At 32.5% G+C, this 18,567-nt stretch overlaps 1 protein-coding gene across 15 annotated transcripts in view; it reads left to right on the top strand.

The window, feature by feature from the left end:
* Positions 1 to 18,567, top strand: part of LOC145287875 (fibronectin type-III domain-containing protein 3a-like) — a 791,938-nt gene that overhangs the window by 705,043 nt on the left and 68,328 nt on the right. For all 15 annotated transcript variants that reach the window (XM_080135773.1, XM_080135781.1, XM_080135779.1 and 12 more), the window contains 2 exons: positions 13,082 to 13,220; positions 16,181 to 16,246. In XM_080135773.1, the coding sequence (XP_079991899.1) occupies positions 13,082 to 13,220; positions 16,181 to 16,246 (205 nt within the window). The remainder of the gene's footprint in view (positions 1 to 13,081; positions 13,221 to 16,180; positions 16,247 to 18,567) is intronic.

The raw sequence follows: 18,567 nt of genomic DNA, 5'->3' as shown, positions 1-18,567 counted from the left end.
CCATCTGTAGTGTGTTCTGAAACTCTGTTTAGTGAACAAGATGACCTAAAAGACTGGATTTTATTAAGGAATATAATTTATTAATTCTTAATTGCAATATTAAAATGATCTCTTTCCATTTTTTTCTTTTAATTCAAAAAAATGGCCAGATATTTCTTTTTTATTTCTAGAAATTAAATTTATATCTAATAATAAATATCTAAGTACATTTTTAAATCTAGGTTTGTTTATCTTATGTAAATCAAAAGATGGATATAAAATATATGGAAATATGGAAAGGTATTTGATATTTATCAGAAAAGAAAATTGAATAGGTTGGTGCAAAAATAATGTCGTTTTTTTCTTTTGTTTTTTTTGTTTTTTTGACACATATATGTGTGTGTTTTATTACGTTTTGAATGAATTCAATTATTTACGAAAGTGCATTTTTACCTAAATGCAAGTTGGGAATAATTTTTCCCTTTAACCAATTTGGTATCACCACATGGGGAGCGGTATATATAATATTTTTAAAATATAATTATCCACTGACACGTGTTTCGTCGTCTACGACTCATCAGAGTGGCTGAATCTAGCGAGATTCGAAATCGGGACCCCACGATAATGAGGTCAGGGTCATTACCATGGGTTCCCGATTTCGGATCTTACTAGATTCAGCCACTCTGATGAGTCGTAGACGACGAAACACGTGTAAGTGGATAATTATATTTTAAAAATATTATATATGTGTGTGTGTGTGTGTATATATATATATATATATATATATATATATATATATATGACTTTATTTTTGCACCAACCTGATATTTATTTGTTTTTTCAACATTTTATAAATCTTTGTAACATTTTATTCATAACCATGTCTGTGTTCTTTTGGCCATTCATCATATTCGGTTTAACATCTGTTTTACATACTCGTATCTGTTAGATTGTTTTCTCGGTTTGTTTACAATAGCCAAAAAGATACCAAATCAGGCGGTCTGAAAATACTGGTTTCCTGCCTTAAATTGCTCTAAACAATTAGGTTATAAGTTTCCTCTCCCTTTGCAAACTGAATCATGTTCTGCAAATTCAAAACAACGATTTTCTTCTGCAAAACAACCAGGTCAAACATCATGAATAAATATTTGAAGATATAAAGAACTTGAAACATGAAAATATTTATAAAATTTACTGGATTTGGCATTAAATAACTTGAAAATGATTGCTTTATCGATGGGTTTGTTTTCTGGCCATATATAATGTAAACAAATAAAACAAAGTTATCTAGTGAGATTTTAGATGTTAAGTCTAAATAGCATTTCAGCTGAGATATCATACTTTGATTCTGATTGATTTTCTATTGTTGTACCATGTTATTGGCACTATAATAAAATACTTCATTACATTTTTTTTTTTTTTAATTATGCAGTTCTGTCTGGACAACTCATATGCGTACATTTTTAATTATAACCGAAATATCACAGACGGCAAGGGAAATAACTCGTATTTTAATTAAACAGAAGTTATCTCCCTTGCAACTAAAATGTTTCTTTTTCTGTATAAGTTTATAAAATATGCAAACAATTATAAACAATCTGTTATTAGACATTTTTAACTACTCACCGAGAAATAAAATTAAAAATTTAACTAAGTGAATAACTCCTATTTTTAACAGAAAAATACTAAATTTAAAACTTTATATAAGAACAGTTGTCTCTCTTACAAATAAAATTGTATCTCTTTTTCCGTTTAAATTAAATAAAAAAAATTGCAAATAAATCAAGTTTAAAAACTAAAATAACTTTGCTGCACCATGGGCAATGCTAGCTAGTTACAGCTAATCTATTATAAAGTATTTCTTGTATGTGATTAGTTGAACACCTGTTGTCATGTTAGCAATAACTGGGAGGAGATTGTTGGTCTATGTCTTTTCTAATTGTTAGGAAAAAGTAAAGTGATCAACCATAGTTAAGGGCAATCCAAAGACTCCTTTTTCATTAGCTATTACATTCTTTTTTTCAGATTACTCCACTTGCTCTTGATCCTCATCTTATAATGTTAAGTGTTTAACGAGAGGGCATAAAGTACCATTTTTTTTTTTTTAATCTTTGGTACGACTCGACTCTTAAGTGGATCCCAATTTTCCCAGTCCATTAATGAACATTAGTTATTATGTCAAATAACGCTTAATTGAACACAATAGGATTTGAGATTGACGTAGGCGATTTCATAGTCCATGATCACATCCATTATACCCAATCCCTGTACGCATTTTATGTTTTAAAAGCCGTAATATCCATTGTACCAAAGATGAATAGTGATTATCAAGCAGAGTTTACTGAGTAAATATAAACTCAACATCTCTTGAGGCGTCGATGTATCTAGAGACATAATTTACTGCCGACTGCTTGTCAGAAATAGTTTTATATTTCACAGCTGTGTTCTGTGTCTGCTTTAGCAAGCCTTCTTTGAAACTTGCTTATTATCATATTAAATGAGCCAACGATGTACTAGCTCAACTGGTAAGACTTTTTTTTTTTTTTTTTTTTGCTCCTTTCTTTTGTTTTGGACTATCTTTTAATGCTTGAAAATCGGAATCTTGATTGCGTTAACTGCCCGAAGAAAGTCAAATTAATTTGCTTTTAGATTGGATTTAAATAACAATATAAAAAGAAACGACAAATTACAAAAAACAAAAACAATAACTCATTAAAAATAAAAAAAAGAACAGAAAAAAAAGTCTATGTAGATTTGAAATGAATGCAATAAGCTGGAGGTGGTAAAGTGGTTAGCGGCACAAACTGCAGCCATGGTGTAATAATGTTAGAGTTCTATCAGGGCTATTGAATTACTTTCATGAATACTTTTGAGAAAGGTATGAATTCGTCCACCCACCCTCTGCCAGCTATAGGTGAAACAGTAGGGTAGACTAGATCATCAAACACTCAGCAATACTCCGAAGAAACTGAAATTTGAGGAATATTAATTGATGTTGAATACCTGTTAAAGTTTCAAATCGGAGATATCTGAATTCTCACAAAGAATTTTCATTCCCTATGTATCCCCTTTGCATGAAACTAAATTAAATTAAATATAGCCCACATTATCTACCCTTATGCCTAAATGTTCCTAAATTGGACTTACAAATATATAAACAAATACACTTATGTGTTTTGGGACGATTAATCAGGATTCTCAAAAAGCATAACGTTTTGGTTTATTGGAATCAGAAAAAATTTTAGCTTAATTTTTAATTCTTTTAATTTTTTTTTTTTTTTTTAAACTTCATTTTCTATTGCAAGTGCTAATGGTGATATGATATTGGTTTTCAACTATCCGTAAAACTATGAATTGTAGATTTTTTTTTTTTTTTTTTTTTTTTTTACAAGGAAGTCACCATTTATCAAGGCCCGGAGGCCACTCGGGGATGAGGGTTATTGCGTGTACAGTAATCAATGGGATAATATCGTAGTAATCGCGATCTGATAAAGTGTCTTACTTAAGGGGCGGTTCAACAGGAACTTGTTTATGTTGGACTTGAAGACATCTAAGTTGTAGTCAGGTGGGAAAACAGGCAAACGGAAGAGTTCCACATGCGTGCATTTCTAAGAAAGAAGCTTTGCTCATGCAATCTACGTTTGGATTTAGGTACAGATAAAGATAATAACGAATTAATGTAAAAATGATACCAGAAAAAAAATGTTCCGGTAAAAAAATGATACAAATGGATAAATTGGAAATAATGGCACAAGCGAAAAATGTAGAATAAAATTCTACAAGACGTTTATCAAATCCTTGAATACTATACATCAAAGGGGAAACCATTAAAAAGGGTGTCAAATTAAAAAGACCACTATCTTTACATTTAAAATTTCTGTGGTAAATCCCTTAACCCCTAAATAAAATGAAATTCTACCATTTTAGGTACTTTTAGAATCGAAATCGGTAATTGTATCATAATCAGGAATTTAGAACAGAATCAATAATTGTATCGGAATCGTCCCATACTATAATATATATATATATATATATATATATATATATATACACACACACACATATAGGGTGGCCCACTTAAAAATAGCCCAGAAAATGTAGTAGAGAGGAGGAACATTGTAGCATTATAAAAGATGCTGGAAGTGTTCTTCGTTAGTATCTAAGCATTTCTAGGCAAATTTACCAACGTTACTGCCTATAGATCTTCTCGGGTGATTATCCTTATAGCGTTGGTAATGTTCTCCTTTAATTGGTCTAGATTATGAGGATTATTTGCATAAACTTTTTGTTTTAAAGTGCCCCAAAGATAAAAATCACATGACAAGTCCGGGAACGTGGTGGCCATAACTCTTTGCTTATGTTTCTCTCTTCCATAAACATGTCATGAACTCGTGTCAGCGATCTGTGAGACATGTATCATGTACTGCCATCTTGTTGGAAAAAGAATTGCATTTTGTCTTGTGGTGTCAGTTGGTTATTAAGAGAAATATTATACAGAACGGGCTACTTTTAAGTGGGCTGCTTAATCTGAAAAAGGTTTGATTAGAGAAAGATTAGATAGATCGGGCTACTTTTAAGTGAGCCACTCTGTATAATACACCTTGGACTTTTGTATACAAAAATAACAGTGAGGTTTACCTTTAAATTTGAGCTAAAAAAGAAATACATTAAATGTCAGATTCATTTCATACACTGATGAAGCCTCCTCATGAATATTGGTGATGTTTTATATATCGTAAAAATATATGTTCTTGATAAGGGCAGAAATGCGTGTCTGTAAATAAAGTGGTTTTAAAGCAAATATAGTGTCTAAATAAGTAAGGTTTATATAATGCTGAATTATATAAAACTTTACTCATGTACTATTGAGTTATAACATGAATGTCTTAGCTTAAAAATATATATGAACTCTCCTGTTGAATCCTGACGTATGAAGTTCAGCCAATAAAGTAGTTTAAAATCCACACAGATGATTTGTTTATAGTGATGAAGGTTTTGTGTACAATCCTCCAGACTTTTTGAAACCACTGCTAATCTTAGTCAGTGGAAATGATTCATAGTAGACCTCAGGTTTTATATCTGTTTTCCTTAACGAAGACTGAAGATGATCTAGAAGTGTAAGGCATGTTTAGTTTCAGAACAGTTTCCGATGGTTCGTTGTTCTACACAAATCTTAGGAGGTGACTGGTTTGCAGTAGACAGAACTGGAGTTGGAATCCACAGAGCAAAAGATTCTTCCCGTGTTGATACGACTCGAAGAAAACATATGCGAAATTGCTACAGAAAGGTTTAATATTTATGAAGCAATTCTGGTTTCTGATTGGTTGGTAGCAGAACGTGAATTAATTTGATTCGTCAGTTCCTAGCAGCATTGTTTATAAATAGAATCTCTCGACTGTGCGGGATCATTATGACCCAAAATATTGTAACAGATGATCTCTTCCAAAAGGTTTTACTCTCCCCCAGATACTAACCTGAAAATTACTACATCCCGGTGCAATGCATACAGCACCTAGTATTCCCAAATGGTCACCCACCTGGTATTTGCCAGACTTAGCATTGCTTGACTTCAGTGATCTAATGATAACCGGTGTGTCAACGTGATTATTTCGTGTATGTATATTAGTGTTGGGATGATGAATCGGAAAAATCGGAACTTTTGGGGTATCGGAATTGGAAAAATTTGCGCCTATTTTCCAATGCCAAAATTGATTCCTTTAATTATCTTTATTTCATTTTGGTTTAAGCAACATCTTCCACTGCTTATAATAATAATAAAATGATAAATATTTATTGATTTTAAACTTCTAGTGAAACAAAGATCTCTGGATCATGCCCTTACAAGTGTTTTTGCATCTGAGAAAATATCTGCACATTTAAGATGTGTTTTTACAGTAATTAGGAAAATAACATTTTTATAGTTAAATATTTAGAGATTTATAAAGAATCGGAATCAGTAATTGTATCGGAATCGGGGAAAAATATTTGAATCATCCCATCACTAATATATATATATATATATATATATATATATATATATAAAATTATGTTTGTTATATATTTTTCAGTCTAATGAGGTGGGTCTGTCCTCATTTAAGAACTCTTTAATAAAGACACGGGTTTCAGTGGATCTACCTTTAGGAAACCAAGCTATACAACCATATATATATATATATATATATATATATATATATATATATATAAACAATACTTTTCTATTGATGTATAATGGCACCATGAAAATGTGAAAGTTTCCATTCTTCAGTTGATAGTGAATACTAATCTGATAAAATTCTTTTCGGTCGTGAATGGAAATGACTGCAGACAAAACTTCATTTACGTAAATCCTTTTGTTGTTCATTCATTGTTAGCAGCCAACCATTTAGGTAATCTTTCCGACTATTGAGATTCCATTGCAATTGTCTTGGCTCCATGTTTGCAAAAAGAAGGGCTTAGAAAGAAAGATGATGACCAAAGATTTGCCGAGATATTGGTTGGATATGAGAGGCGTGCTGAGCTCGGTAATAAGCTGGAGTCAGATTCAAAATGGAGACACTATTTTGAACAGCTTATGAGTATTCTCAATACCCATCATTAAATAGTTTTCTCATCTTTTTCTCTACGGAGAAGAAAAAGTATCTTCCAAAATATTCCCAACCCTCGTCAAGTGGTGTGATATGATCCTAACTGACATCTCTGTTATAAAGCATTGAACATGCACTATTGATACTTCGATCTATGTAATTAGCGAAGATGAACCTTCTTTTTTGGTAGAAATCCACTTTTGTTTTCTTTTTTAAAGAGAAATCCCTAGTCTTTTCAAATTCAAGTAATCTTATATATCAATATTTGATTTGAAATAGCCTATTTTTTTTTTCTTTCTTCTATTAATTTATTGGCACAAACATTTTATTCCACTCTAGTATTCCATGAAATTACTTATTCCAGTTAAGACTTTTAGAGTGGAAACATGTTATTATTAGACATTAAAGCCTAATAATCATGTAAAAATAAATATCTGAAACCATTACATTTAAAAACTTTACAGTTTCCATCATTAATTATGCATTATTTGTTTTTCACTATTAATCAATTAACAAAAACGATCTTTTCATTCATGTTTTCACAAAATAATTTTGGTTTTGAAATTAAAGTTGTAAACAGTTATTTTCATTTCTTAAACAGGTCAGTCTTTTTCTTTTTTTCTTTTTCTTTTCTTTTCTTTTCATCTTTTCTTTCCATCTTTTTCTTTCTTTTCTTTCCATCTTTTTCTTTCTTTTCTTTCCATCTTTTTCTTTCTTTTCTTTCCATCTTTTTCTTTCTTTTCTTTCCATCTTTTTCTTTTTCTTTCCATCTTTTTCTTTTTCTTTCCATCTTTTTCTTTCCATCTTTTTCTTTCCATCTTTTTCTTTCCATCTTTTTCTTTCCATCTTTTTCTTTCCATCTTTTTCTTTCCATCTTTTTCTTTCCATCTTTTTCTTTTTCTTTCTTTTCTTTTTCTTTCCATCTTTTTCTTTTTCTTTCTTTTCTTTCCATCTTTTTCTTTTTCTTTCTTTTCTTTTTCTTTTTCTTTCCATCTTTTTCTTTTTCTTTCTTTTCTTTCCATCTTTTTCTTTTTCTTTCTTTTCTTTCCATCTTTTTCTTTTTCTTTCTTTTCTTTCCATCTTTTTCTTTTTCTTTCTTTTCTTTCCATCTTTTCTTTTTCTTTCTTTTCTTTCCATCTTTTCTTTTTCTTTCTTTTCTTTCCATCTTTTCTTTTTCTTTCTTTTCTTTCCATCTTTTCTTTTTCTTTCTTTTCTTTCCATCTTTTCTTTTTCTTTCTTTTCTTTCCATCTTTTCTTTTTCTTTCTTTTCTTTCCATCTTTTCTTTTTCTTTCTTTTCTTTTTCTTTCTTTTATTAATTTCTCTTTCTGAAAATTTACCATGAGTAATCTACATTTTCAAGAAATCCATGAGTTTCTTAACCCTCTGGGGTTGTGGAGGCACTGCATGATTTCATGCAATGTTTCTTCAACAAGAATAACTTAACGGCACCCACTACTCTTCACGCTTTAGAACACATACAGCATCTGGTATTCCCAAATAGTGATCACCCATCTGATACTGACCAGGGTCAACGTTGCTTAACTTTAGTGATTTAATGGGAACCAGTGTGTCAATGTGATTATGTGGTATATAATTGACATTTACCATTTTCTAATTCAATCTTTGTGGGATATGAGAGGGAAGATACAACATAAAATAATTATTGTACATTTTCTTTCAATCTGCCTACAGTTTTGTGATTCCATAAAATCTAGTTACAAATTACGACAACCAAAACTGACATTTAATACTTGACTTTTTATGGGTAGCTTCAAGATAGCAGATGATAAATAATTTTTCATAAAGATTGTTTTTAAATAAAATAGACATTGAGGTTTTTTTTTTATTTATTTACTCTAATTTTTCTTTTTTACTAGATTAAAAAAAAGCATGACACAAACATTTTTTTTTTTTTTTTTTTTTTTTTGACATATTTGTTTCATATTTCAGTCAACTAACTAATTAATACTTTTATCTAGTGATGGAACAATTCCAATATTTTTTCTAATTCTGATACAATTACCGATTCCATACCAAATTACTGATTCCGATCCTTTATAAATCACTAAATATTTAACTATAAGATGTTTTTTTCCCCAGTTATCGTAAAAACACTTGTTAAATGTGCAGATATTTTCTCAAACGTAAACACACTTGTTAAATGTGCAGATATTTTCTCAAACGTAAACACACTTGTGAAATGCACAGAAATCATAAGCTCACAGTATTAATGCTGGAGTCCCTCTGGGATCCATCCTGGGCCCAACTCTCTTCCTGATCTACATTAATAATCTTCCAAATCACATCCTTACATCATTTGTAGGCATTTATATTGATGACACTACCATTTATGGTATCACATCTAAGACTGTAAACGACGAAGTTCTCTCTGATTCTTTCTCCTCTGATCTTGAGCATGTGGTGCAATGCGGAAAAAAGTGGCTGGTTACTTTTAATGCATCTAAAACCAAGCTTTTATCTTTACGTCATCAATGCTGTCATCCCCATCTAGCATCAATTGAAATGAATAGCTCTCGTCTTGGAGAGGCCTCATGTTTTGACAAGCTTCTGGGCTTGACCTTTACTCCTGATCTGAAATGGAACACATGCATCAAATCCGTTGCCAAGGCCACTGGGAAAATGGTGGGATCCTTCTATCGATCTAGTAGATATCTCACTGCTGATGCAATTCTCTATCTATATAAAAGCCAGGTATGTCCAAGGATGGAGTACTGTTGCCACATCTAAGCAAGAGCTGCTAGAAAGGCCTTATCCTGCCTCGATAGAGTTCAAAATAGACTTTGTAGCCTCATAAGAGATAGCCTTTTCTCTTCCCTGCAACCTCTTTCTTACAGAAGAGATGCTGCAAGTTTGTCTTTACTTTATCGTTATTTTCATGGCAAATGCTCGACTGAGCTTCAATCTATGGTTCCCCCTCACCAAACTTTCATAAGAAACACTCGTCTAGCTGAAAACACTATCGATAATTCCCCCCACACTTTTTATTGTGTCTAAACCTAAACGTAGATTCCATGAATAAAGCTTTTTTCTTAGAACTGCATGCCTGTGGAACTGTCTTCCATTTTCCTACTTTCCAGCTGACTACAATATGGTTGTCTTCAAGTCCAATGTAAACAAGTTCTTGAGCCGTTACACTTAAATTAACACATTTACTGAATTTCCATTAGAAATGATTACTATATTGTCCAATTGACTACTGTACCGTGGCTATAGAGAAAGAAGGCCGATGCTTATGACAGCGTAACGTCACTTCCTGATTAAGTTGTAGGTATAGACAGCTTCCGGTATTCAACTACGTGGTCATGCTAACAGACATAAAAAAAAAGTATAGCTACCAATATGTGTTACCGATTGTCCATGTATGTTCTAAAGAGGAAGAACAATTCTCCATTCGGATAATAATTATTAATTGCACATTTGAGATAATTTTAATCACAATATCGGAAGTGAATTCGTGTTTGAACTTTTATTTTTATCGGAGAAAGTCGAATATTTCATTTTATTTTTTCTTTTACTGCAAAACAAACAATTTTTATATAATATTTTTCGGTCCGTTCTTTTTTTTTTAATAATAAAATTTTTCACTGAGTATTTTCAAATATTTTAAAGTAAGCATTTTTCACGGCAGTTTTTTTTTTTTTTTTTAACAATCGGTGAATTATCAATATTTTAGCACCGGGCGTACCATAAGACTCTGACCACCCGGGGTGACTGAGCCATTAAAATAAAAAAAATAAAAATGTTTAAATAACTTTGCCGCAAATATTTGCTACTGCACCACAATGCGTCTGTAAAATTATGAAATCGTATAGGACCTGGAAATTATATTTAAAATTCAGAGATATATTACTTAATCATTATTTTAATTTATATTTATTTTAAAGGATCAAAGTCACCCAGGGTGGCCAGTGTCACCCCAGTTTACGGTAATTTATTTCTTTTAAATATTTTTAAAACTTCAAGTTTGCTTCTTTTTTTTTTTTTATAACATTTTAACTGTAAATAATTTACATGACGGGTTTGTATTACTGTACACAGATTCGAAAAGGTTGTCAAAAAACAAATATATAACAAATAAATGTTATCAAAGGCAAGATAAGTTACTTTTCTACCTAACATGCCGACATTTTTCTTTTTAAAATATATCGGTAAACATTGTATGATTTTCGAAGCGATTACACGTTTTAAAGTGAGTAAAACCACTAAAAACCTTTCCAGTTAGGTAGAAAAGTAACTTATCTTGCCTTTGATAACATTTATTTGTTATATATTTGTTTTTGACCACTTTTTCGAATCTGTGTATAATAATAATACAAACCCCTAAAACATATCCAATTAGGTAGAAAAGTAACTTATCTTGCCTTTTGATAACATTTATTTGTTATATATTTTTTTTTTGACAACTTTTTCGAATCTGTGTACGGTAATACAAACCCAAAATTTAATTTAACTTGAAAATACTATTTAAAATATGCGTGCATACACTGTACAAACAGCCTTATTCTTATGATTATTATAGTAATAATAATAAAAAACTGGTGTAGATGACATCGACTGGCGCCACACCACACCAACTAGTTGTGAAGGGTCAGGGAGAATGGGAAGATTGAGGGGAGAGAGTACTGACCAAATCTCCACTGGAAGTGTGCAGTTGAAATCTGGTACTTTGGGGAGGCATTTTGTCACCCAAACCCCAGGAAACACCAATGGCCGATGCCAACGAGAAATCAGTGACAACGGCTGTTGCGATAACATGCAATCATCTGCACAAGTGGTCAAGAAGTGGAGAACACTGGAAATCTGGGGAGACTTGTCACTTTGTCTCCAGGGAACACCACAGGTTACTGCCAGTGAGCGATCACTGATGATGGCCTGTGAAACAACTAATATGCTACATATTTTGATGAAAAACATGGGGGAAAAAAATGGACATAAAAGAACAGAAAACCAAAACTTTAAATATAATTTCTGTATTAAAAGTAATAGTTATTTAAATATTTCAACATATAATCTTGTGGGGAAAATCCAGCTTCCCAATAAGGGGCACTCTGGATAGGAACAAAAATAATCTGTCATGAAAGATTTCTCCTCCATCGACTGAGGACAGAAAAGGTAAAGTGTAGCATCAAAACAGATACTACACTGATCTTATTCCGAAGGCCAAAAAATATTTGTTTAATGTTTCTTTATTTGTTCCCTAAATTCATAATTCAGTTTTATATTGTATATTGCTTTAAAATTACTTAATTTTGCATAGATAATATTTATATTGAATAAAGTTTAATTTAAGTATTAATCGAACTGTGTTCCTTTTTAAAAATGTTTTATCGTTCTTTTTCAAATGGCCTTCATATAGTACTGGCAGTCTGACAAATCTTACCTACATTGCCTGCAGACATTTTTCAGTTAACAGGCCTTCTTACTCTCTGTGGCCGTGACTGTATACTCTTTAACCCTTATCCTCGAGTGACCTCTGGGCCTTGATAAGTGGTGATGCCTATGTAAAAAAAAAAATCATTACTACCAATAATGGACGTTTTGTTTTAAACAAAAATTTAAAAAATGAAGGAATCTTTCTTGCCATCAGAAAATAAATACAATTTTTTTCTGATTCCCAATAATCGTCCCAACACTATATAATAAGTGTGAACGTATGCGTGTCCGGATCGATTTATACTATAAAGATGAAGAGGTGGGAGGAGAGGAATGACTCGGAAGGTGAAAAGGGTAATAGGTAGAGTAGTGACAGATGCTGCTGTTTATTTCAAAACTTGATATCGGTCAACAATTCAGAATTCAATTTTGGAGCTGTCTGCATCGACTGCTGCTCCTGCTGCTAAAATATTCAATATTACATAATAAATTTTTTTTTTTCAATGTTTGATTTGTTTGTAAAATGGAACCTTTCTTTGTAACAGAATAAACAATATACATTCAATATTTCTACATTAGAAAGTATCAGTCAATGAAAATATAAGAAACTATTTAGAAACCAAATTCCATGCTAGGTTTTTTTTTTTTTTTTTTAATAAATGAAAAGAATATAAATCAGATATTTTAGGCATATCAAGCCTATTAACTATACAACACACAATCAGGAAATCAGAACATTTCCACTTAACACCAGCTGAATTCTGTTCTCTTCAGCATACATTGTGATATCTCAACAGTGAAGAAAATACAGAAAAGAAACGTCCAGAATCTATTGAAAAAGGTCCGATATGGCATCTACTAACTTGAGAACTCTCGACCATTCTTTCAACCAGACATAACATCAATGTCTCATGTTCTTTCTATGCTGTCCAGATTTAATCTTCCCCTTAGGTCATCTGATCTTTAAGACTCATATGACACGTCTATCATATCATTTCTTCCCAGAAAAACATATCCTCCTCAGCTGGTTTCCCTTTTTAACTCTGTGCATCTTTTATCCATGTTTCACCTTTTTTTTTTTTTGTCACTTTCTAATTGACTTTTAATGTTTTCTTGATTTTAGTTAGCAGCCAAAAATGATGAAGGTCAAAGCAAATGGAGTGATATTGTATCTTACCGCACATTACCCGCACCCCCTGGGCCACCCAGTAAACCACAGGTGAAAGGCAAAATCCATGCCTGTCAATTCAGAGTTACTTGGGGTGAGTAATATATTTTAGACCTTTTACATTTATTTTTTATTTTAAATGAAAGTAAAAAAAAAAATACTGCCTCGATTTCATGCCCTTCTTAAAAATTGGGTTTCCTTTATTTATTATGGGAATAATTCAAATTGTAAAATTTCATAATTCACTGGTTAGGCAAAATCAAATATCAATTTTTCAGGTTTGACGTTTTGTGAATGAGTTCCAACTTCTATCTGTTACCATTTGTGCTCTCCACCAGGGACAGGTCATCATCAGCTGATTCTTTCCATGTCTTAAGTGGCCTAACTCAAAGCCACATGGTAGGCCGCTTAAGGTATAGAGGAGATCAGTTGATCACAGTCTGATTTTAACAGATGGCACGGCACTTGTGTACTAGTGTGAAGGTACAACTTGTTTGGTTTTCAGTTGGGACATTTGGAGAGTGCATAGCAGGGTCAGATAAATGCAATTTCAGGACTGAATTGAAAATCTCACAACATTAAATGCATGTTTTTAGGTTTTTTTTTTTTTAAATAGATTTAAGAAAATTATAACATAAAATAAACATTTTTTTTTAAACAGAAATTAGAGATATAAAAAAATTTTTGTAACAAAGCCAAAATTCTGAAATTTCAAATGCATATTTTTTCTTGTTGAAAAAATTTGTTACATTTATTGAATTAAAATAAATATAAGAAACTTATGACATAAAAGTTTTTTGCCCCTGGTGTATGCTTGTCTGCCCCTGCTATGCCCTCTTCAAATGTCCCAACTGAAAACCAAAAAGGTGGTACCTTCATACTAGTGCACAAGTACCGATGGCTCAGCAAAATGACAACAGACAGTAAAAGTTGGAAGTTATTCATGAAAATGTCTAACCTCAAGCATAACACGAGAAGGTGAAAAATGAAAACAATAATTAGAAAATAATGTATTATTTGGATTATTAGAACTGCTGTTCTCATCTAGTGTTATTCTCATACTTTTGAACGAACCCTTTATTTAATCCACAGGGGTAGCTTACTCTTGTTCTATTAACAATAACCAGGTAGAAGTCTTAAGAAATTCAAAACTGTATTATTAGTCTGCAATTACCCATGGCATAATGGATAAAGTACTAAGTCATATTCTTCTGGAGGTTATGGGTTCAATCTTCGCAGTGGGCAATACTAGATACAGAAACTATTATTACTAAATATGCTTAATTTAATATTTTCATGCTTTATTTTTGAAATAAATTTTTCAATTGAACTTTCTAATTGAACTTACTCTTTGCTAGCATAATTATCTTGTTTGGGTTTATTTGTTTTTAGTTTAAAATGTCTATTTATATGAAAACTAATTAAGACTGGATCTGGAGATTTGACCAAACCAACACACTCAAGTCAAAGGATTTTCTGAAAGCACTATATTTGCATTTTCATTCTCCCCCCCCCCCATTGTTATTTCACCCTGAACAAAGCACAGTCGTGAAGGACTACTATTTGGGACCAGATTTGCAGGGAAACGATTTAGAGTTGGGCAGGAAGTGGTCTATTTACATTACACTTGAATTTCTGCATGTCAATAATATCAGGGAAGCAGGAACCTGGGAGAGAATTCCAAAGTACAGCAGTCTGAGGGTTAAAACCTTAAGTAGAAGGCTTTACTACATCTAGGGATCTCTACAGTGTAGAGGTGATATTGTGGCTTGTCAGATTTGTCAAGGGTATTGTCGTCAAGGGAGTACTAGTGCTTTGAGTTCGTCAGGACACTCGTGATTGAAATATTTGTAAAACAGGTACAAGGACACCACATTTCAGCAATGGGACAGAGATTGGAGTTTAATTGATAGTTCAGGACCTATTAGGTTGTCGACTCTTTTTTAACCCTGTCTAGGAGCGAAAGACTACTGGCAGATGCACCAACCCAGATGTGACAACAATACTCCAAACATGAGTGAACCGTGGCTTTGCAGAGATACAGGATACTCTCAGGTGCGAGTAGCCTTTTAGCACGGTAGAGAAGCCAACCTTCCTCATAGTAGCTTTAGCAATTACCTCAATGTATTTGTTCCAATTCATGTTGTCTGTGAATGTTAACCCTAGCAGCTTGAGGGAAGCATTTTCAGGCAGTGTATCATTAGCCATGGGCAATCAGTGGTTAAGAAGGTTTCTTGTAATTATTAAAGGAAATATTCTTATTTGGCAGCATTGAACATTACCAACCAGTTACGACCCAATTCCACTGCAGACTGGAGGTCTTCCTCTAAAGTTTTAGCAATTTTCTTACGTGTTCATTAGTTTTACCCTCATGTCTGTTATAGAGCATTCGTAAATATCCTCATCTCAAAGAAAATTATATCAGAGAGGTAGTTTAGGAATATCAGGAATAATAGAAGTCCAAGGATGCACCCCTGTGGCACACCCGCATTTATATCATGTTTTGCATAGAGATTATCCTAAAGGCCAATCTGTTGCGCTGGTATGATCATTTAAAGTGTTCATCCTCCTGTATAAGCAATTGCAGAAGCATGGATGGCTTGAATTTCAAGATGGTTGGCAGGCTAAGGTAAACTTGGTAGCAAGTGATAAGACAGGCTTACTCAGAATAGAATTTTTGCATTAAACCATGACAACTGGAAAGGAAGCTAGCAAAAAATTAAACACATCTGACCACTGAGCATTAAATGAATAGAACAAAAGGAAGATACTTAATTGAACAATTCTTTTTTATTCATAATTTTTTCTCGATGATTCAGATAATTTCCTCTCATCTTCATTAAGTATTCTGAATGTAATAAAAATGACTAACAATCTGATTATTTCGTGAGTTTTTATTTATAGTCAGAACACCTGGAGAAGATAGAATGAAAAAAAAAAAAAAGGGGGGGGGGGCTGGTAATTTCATGTGTTCACTATTTTCATAAAAGGAGGAAAAGTTGAATTTCATTGTTATTAATCATTTAACATATATTTTATTTCCTGGATTTTCAGATCCTCCAAAGGATGATGGTGGCTCAAAGGTTTCCGGTTATCATGTTCAGATAAATGATGGATCAGGTAGGTGTGCATTTTATATATATATATATATATATATATATATATATATATATATATATATAACTAGCAAACTTTCTGGTGTTACCTGGAACAAAATGTTTTAATCATACAAGTTTTGTATTTCTTATTGAGTCAATTTTTTATTGATTATTATATTGTACCCAATATATAGCTGTGATTCCAAAGTTTTGAAAAAATGCATGACTTGGGTGCCATCAGCTAGAATATGTCTCCAGCATTATTTATTGCCATCTGAGCTAAGTCTATATACATATAAAAACTTAAAACATAATTGCTGTTAAAGATATAAATGTATATTTATGCATGCATAGAAGTAGCATGTTTAGTCAACATGCTTGTCAAGTTCCAATTTTTTTTTTTTTTTTTCAATTTTGACCCCCCTTAGCAGCTATTTTTACTGGCTAAAAACAAAATCAAATTTGTTGCACAGGTTCAAATTCCCAATATATCAAATTTCAAATTTTTATACCAAAAAGAACAGATATATGCCACATGGTGTGCAATATGATCAATTTACTGAGAGAAACATTTGATGAACAAATAACGTCACATTGACGGGCTCATTTTGTGAAATTTTGCGTTGACAGGCCCATTTTGTGAAATTTTGCGTTGGCAGGCCCATTTTGTGAAATTTTGCGTTGGCAGGCCCATTTTGTGAAATTTTGCGTTGACAGGCCCATTTTGTGAAATTTTGCGTTGACAGGCCCATTTTGTGAAATTTTGCGTTGACAGGCCCATTTTGTGAAATTTTGCGTTGACAGGCCCATTTTGTGAAATTTTGCGTTGACAGGCCCATTTTGTGAAATTTTGCGTTGACAGGCCCATTTTGTGAAATTTTGCGTTGACAGGCCCATTTTGTGAAATTTTGCGTTGACTGGCCCATTTTGTGAAATTTTGCGTTGACTGGCCCATTTTGTGAAATTTTGCGTTGACAGGCCCATTTTGTGAAATTTTGCGTTGGCAGGCCCATTTTGTGAAAGTTCGCGTTGGCAGGCCCATTTTGTGAAAGTTCGCGTTGGCAGGCCCATTTTGTGAAAGTTCGCGTTGGCAGGCCCATTTCGTGAAATAAGTCGGTCATCAAATGTTTCTCTCAGTAAATTGATCATATCGCGCACTGCGTAGGATGTGGCTTCATCCTGCTGAAACCACATGCTGAATTCCCCAACCAACCTGAACTCAAAATATGCGATAGTTGCCAAATCTGCAAATAAAAAATAGTTGTCAATTTAAAGTGTGCCACTTTAAAAAAAACGAAAAAAAACACACACCTTGTGTTTCCATTTTCCATTTCTAATTTGAATATTTTCAAAGTCAGTGTTGTCTTAACTTTATATTTGTATAATGCCAGCCTTTTCTCTTCTTCTGACGAGAAGCCATTTAGCCTCGAAATGGCATGGTGTAAAGAGGTTCCTTTCTTATTCCTCTTTCTCTAACCCTTATTGATTTGATAACGTAATAAAGTTCTTGCATAACTTTATGCTTTATCTTAACTTATATAATTATTTACTATAATAATTAAATACCTACAGACACTAGTGTTTCATCCTTTCGGGAATCATAAGTGCAGGGTGTCACGATTACTGTCAATCAGGAGATTCGAAACCATTTGTGACTCCATTAGCGGCCACCTTCAACCGTGAGAAATACCGTTGAACTTTAAACATTTATTTTTACATGTTTTTAATGTCTGTCTAATGATAATCTAATGATTATATCATGATGCAAGCTAAAGTGACTGACTTTATTTCAAAAGTGTTCAAAACTTGGTTACGGGTTTCTTTCTTAAAGGGGCTAACATAATTCTTTACTATAATAATTATTAAATACCTACAGACACTAGTTTCATCCTTTCAGAAATCATCTGTGCAGGATGTCACGATTACCGTCGGTCTGGAGATTCGAACCCGGCAACAAAGACCTCTCTGACTCCATTAGCAAAGACCAAATCCATATATATATATATATATATATATATATATATATATATATATATATATATATATATATATATATCACACACACGTGTGTGTGTGTGTATTTGTTTACTTCCTCAAACGACACACTTTGTTTTGTGTCAACTAAGGCAATGATGTTTGCATATTGAAAAAAAGAAAGATCCAGAACAGTTGAGTTCATAAATTGTTAGTGACACCCAATATTGGTGAGAAAGTCCTTAAAAACAGTTGAGAGAAGAGACATTAGTTTAGCAGATTTTTTCCAGGCGCGCGTTTGAGTGTTTGTGGGTTAAATATTTTGTTGTGTGTGCGTGTGTGTGTGTGTGTGTGTATATATATATATAT

This window comes from Euprymna scolopes, chromosome 11, assembly GCF_053919585.1.
Source record: "Euprymna scolopes isolate OS-2025 chromosome 11, ASM5391958v1, whole genome shotgun sequence".
NCBI classification, from domain to species: domain Eukaryota; kingdom Metazoa; phylum Mollusca; class Cephalopoda; order Sepiida; family Sepiolidae; genus Euprymna; species Euprymna scolopes.
The sequence above is the reverse complement of the archived record's forward strand: the minus strand, read 5'-3'. Positions and strand labels throughout refer to the sequence as shown.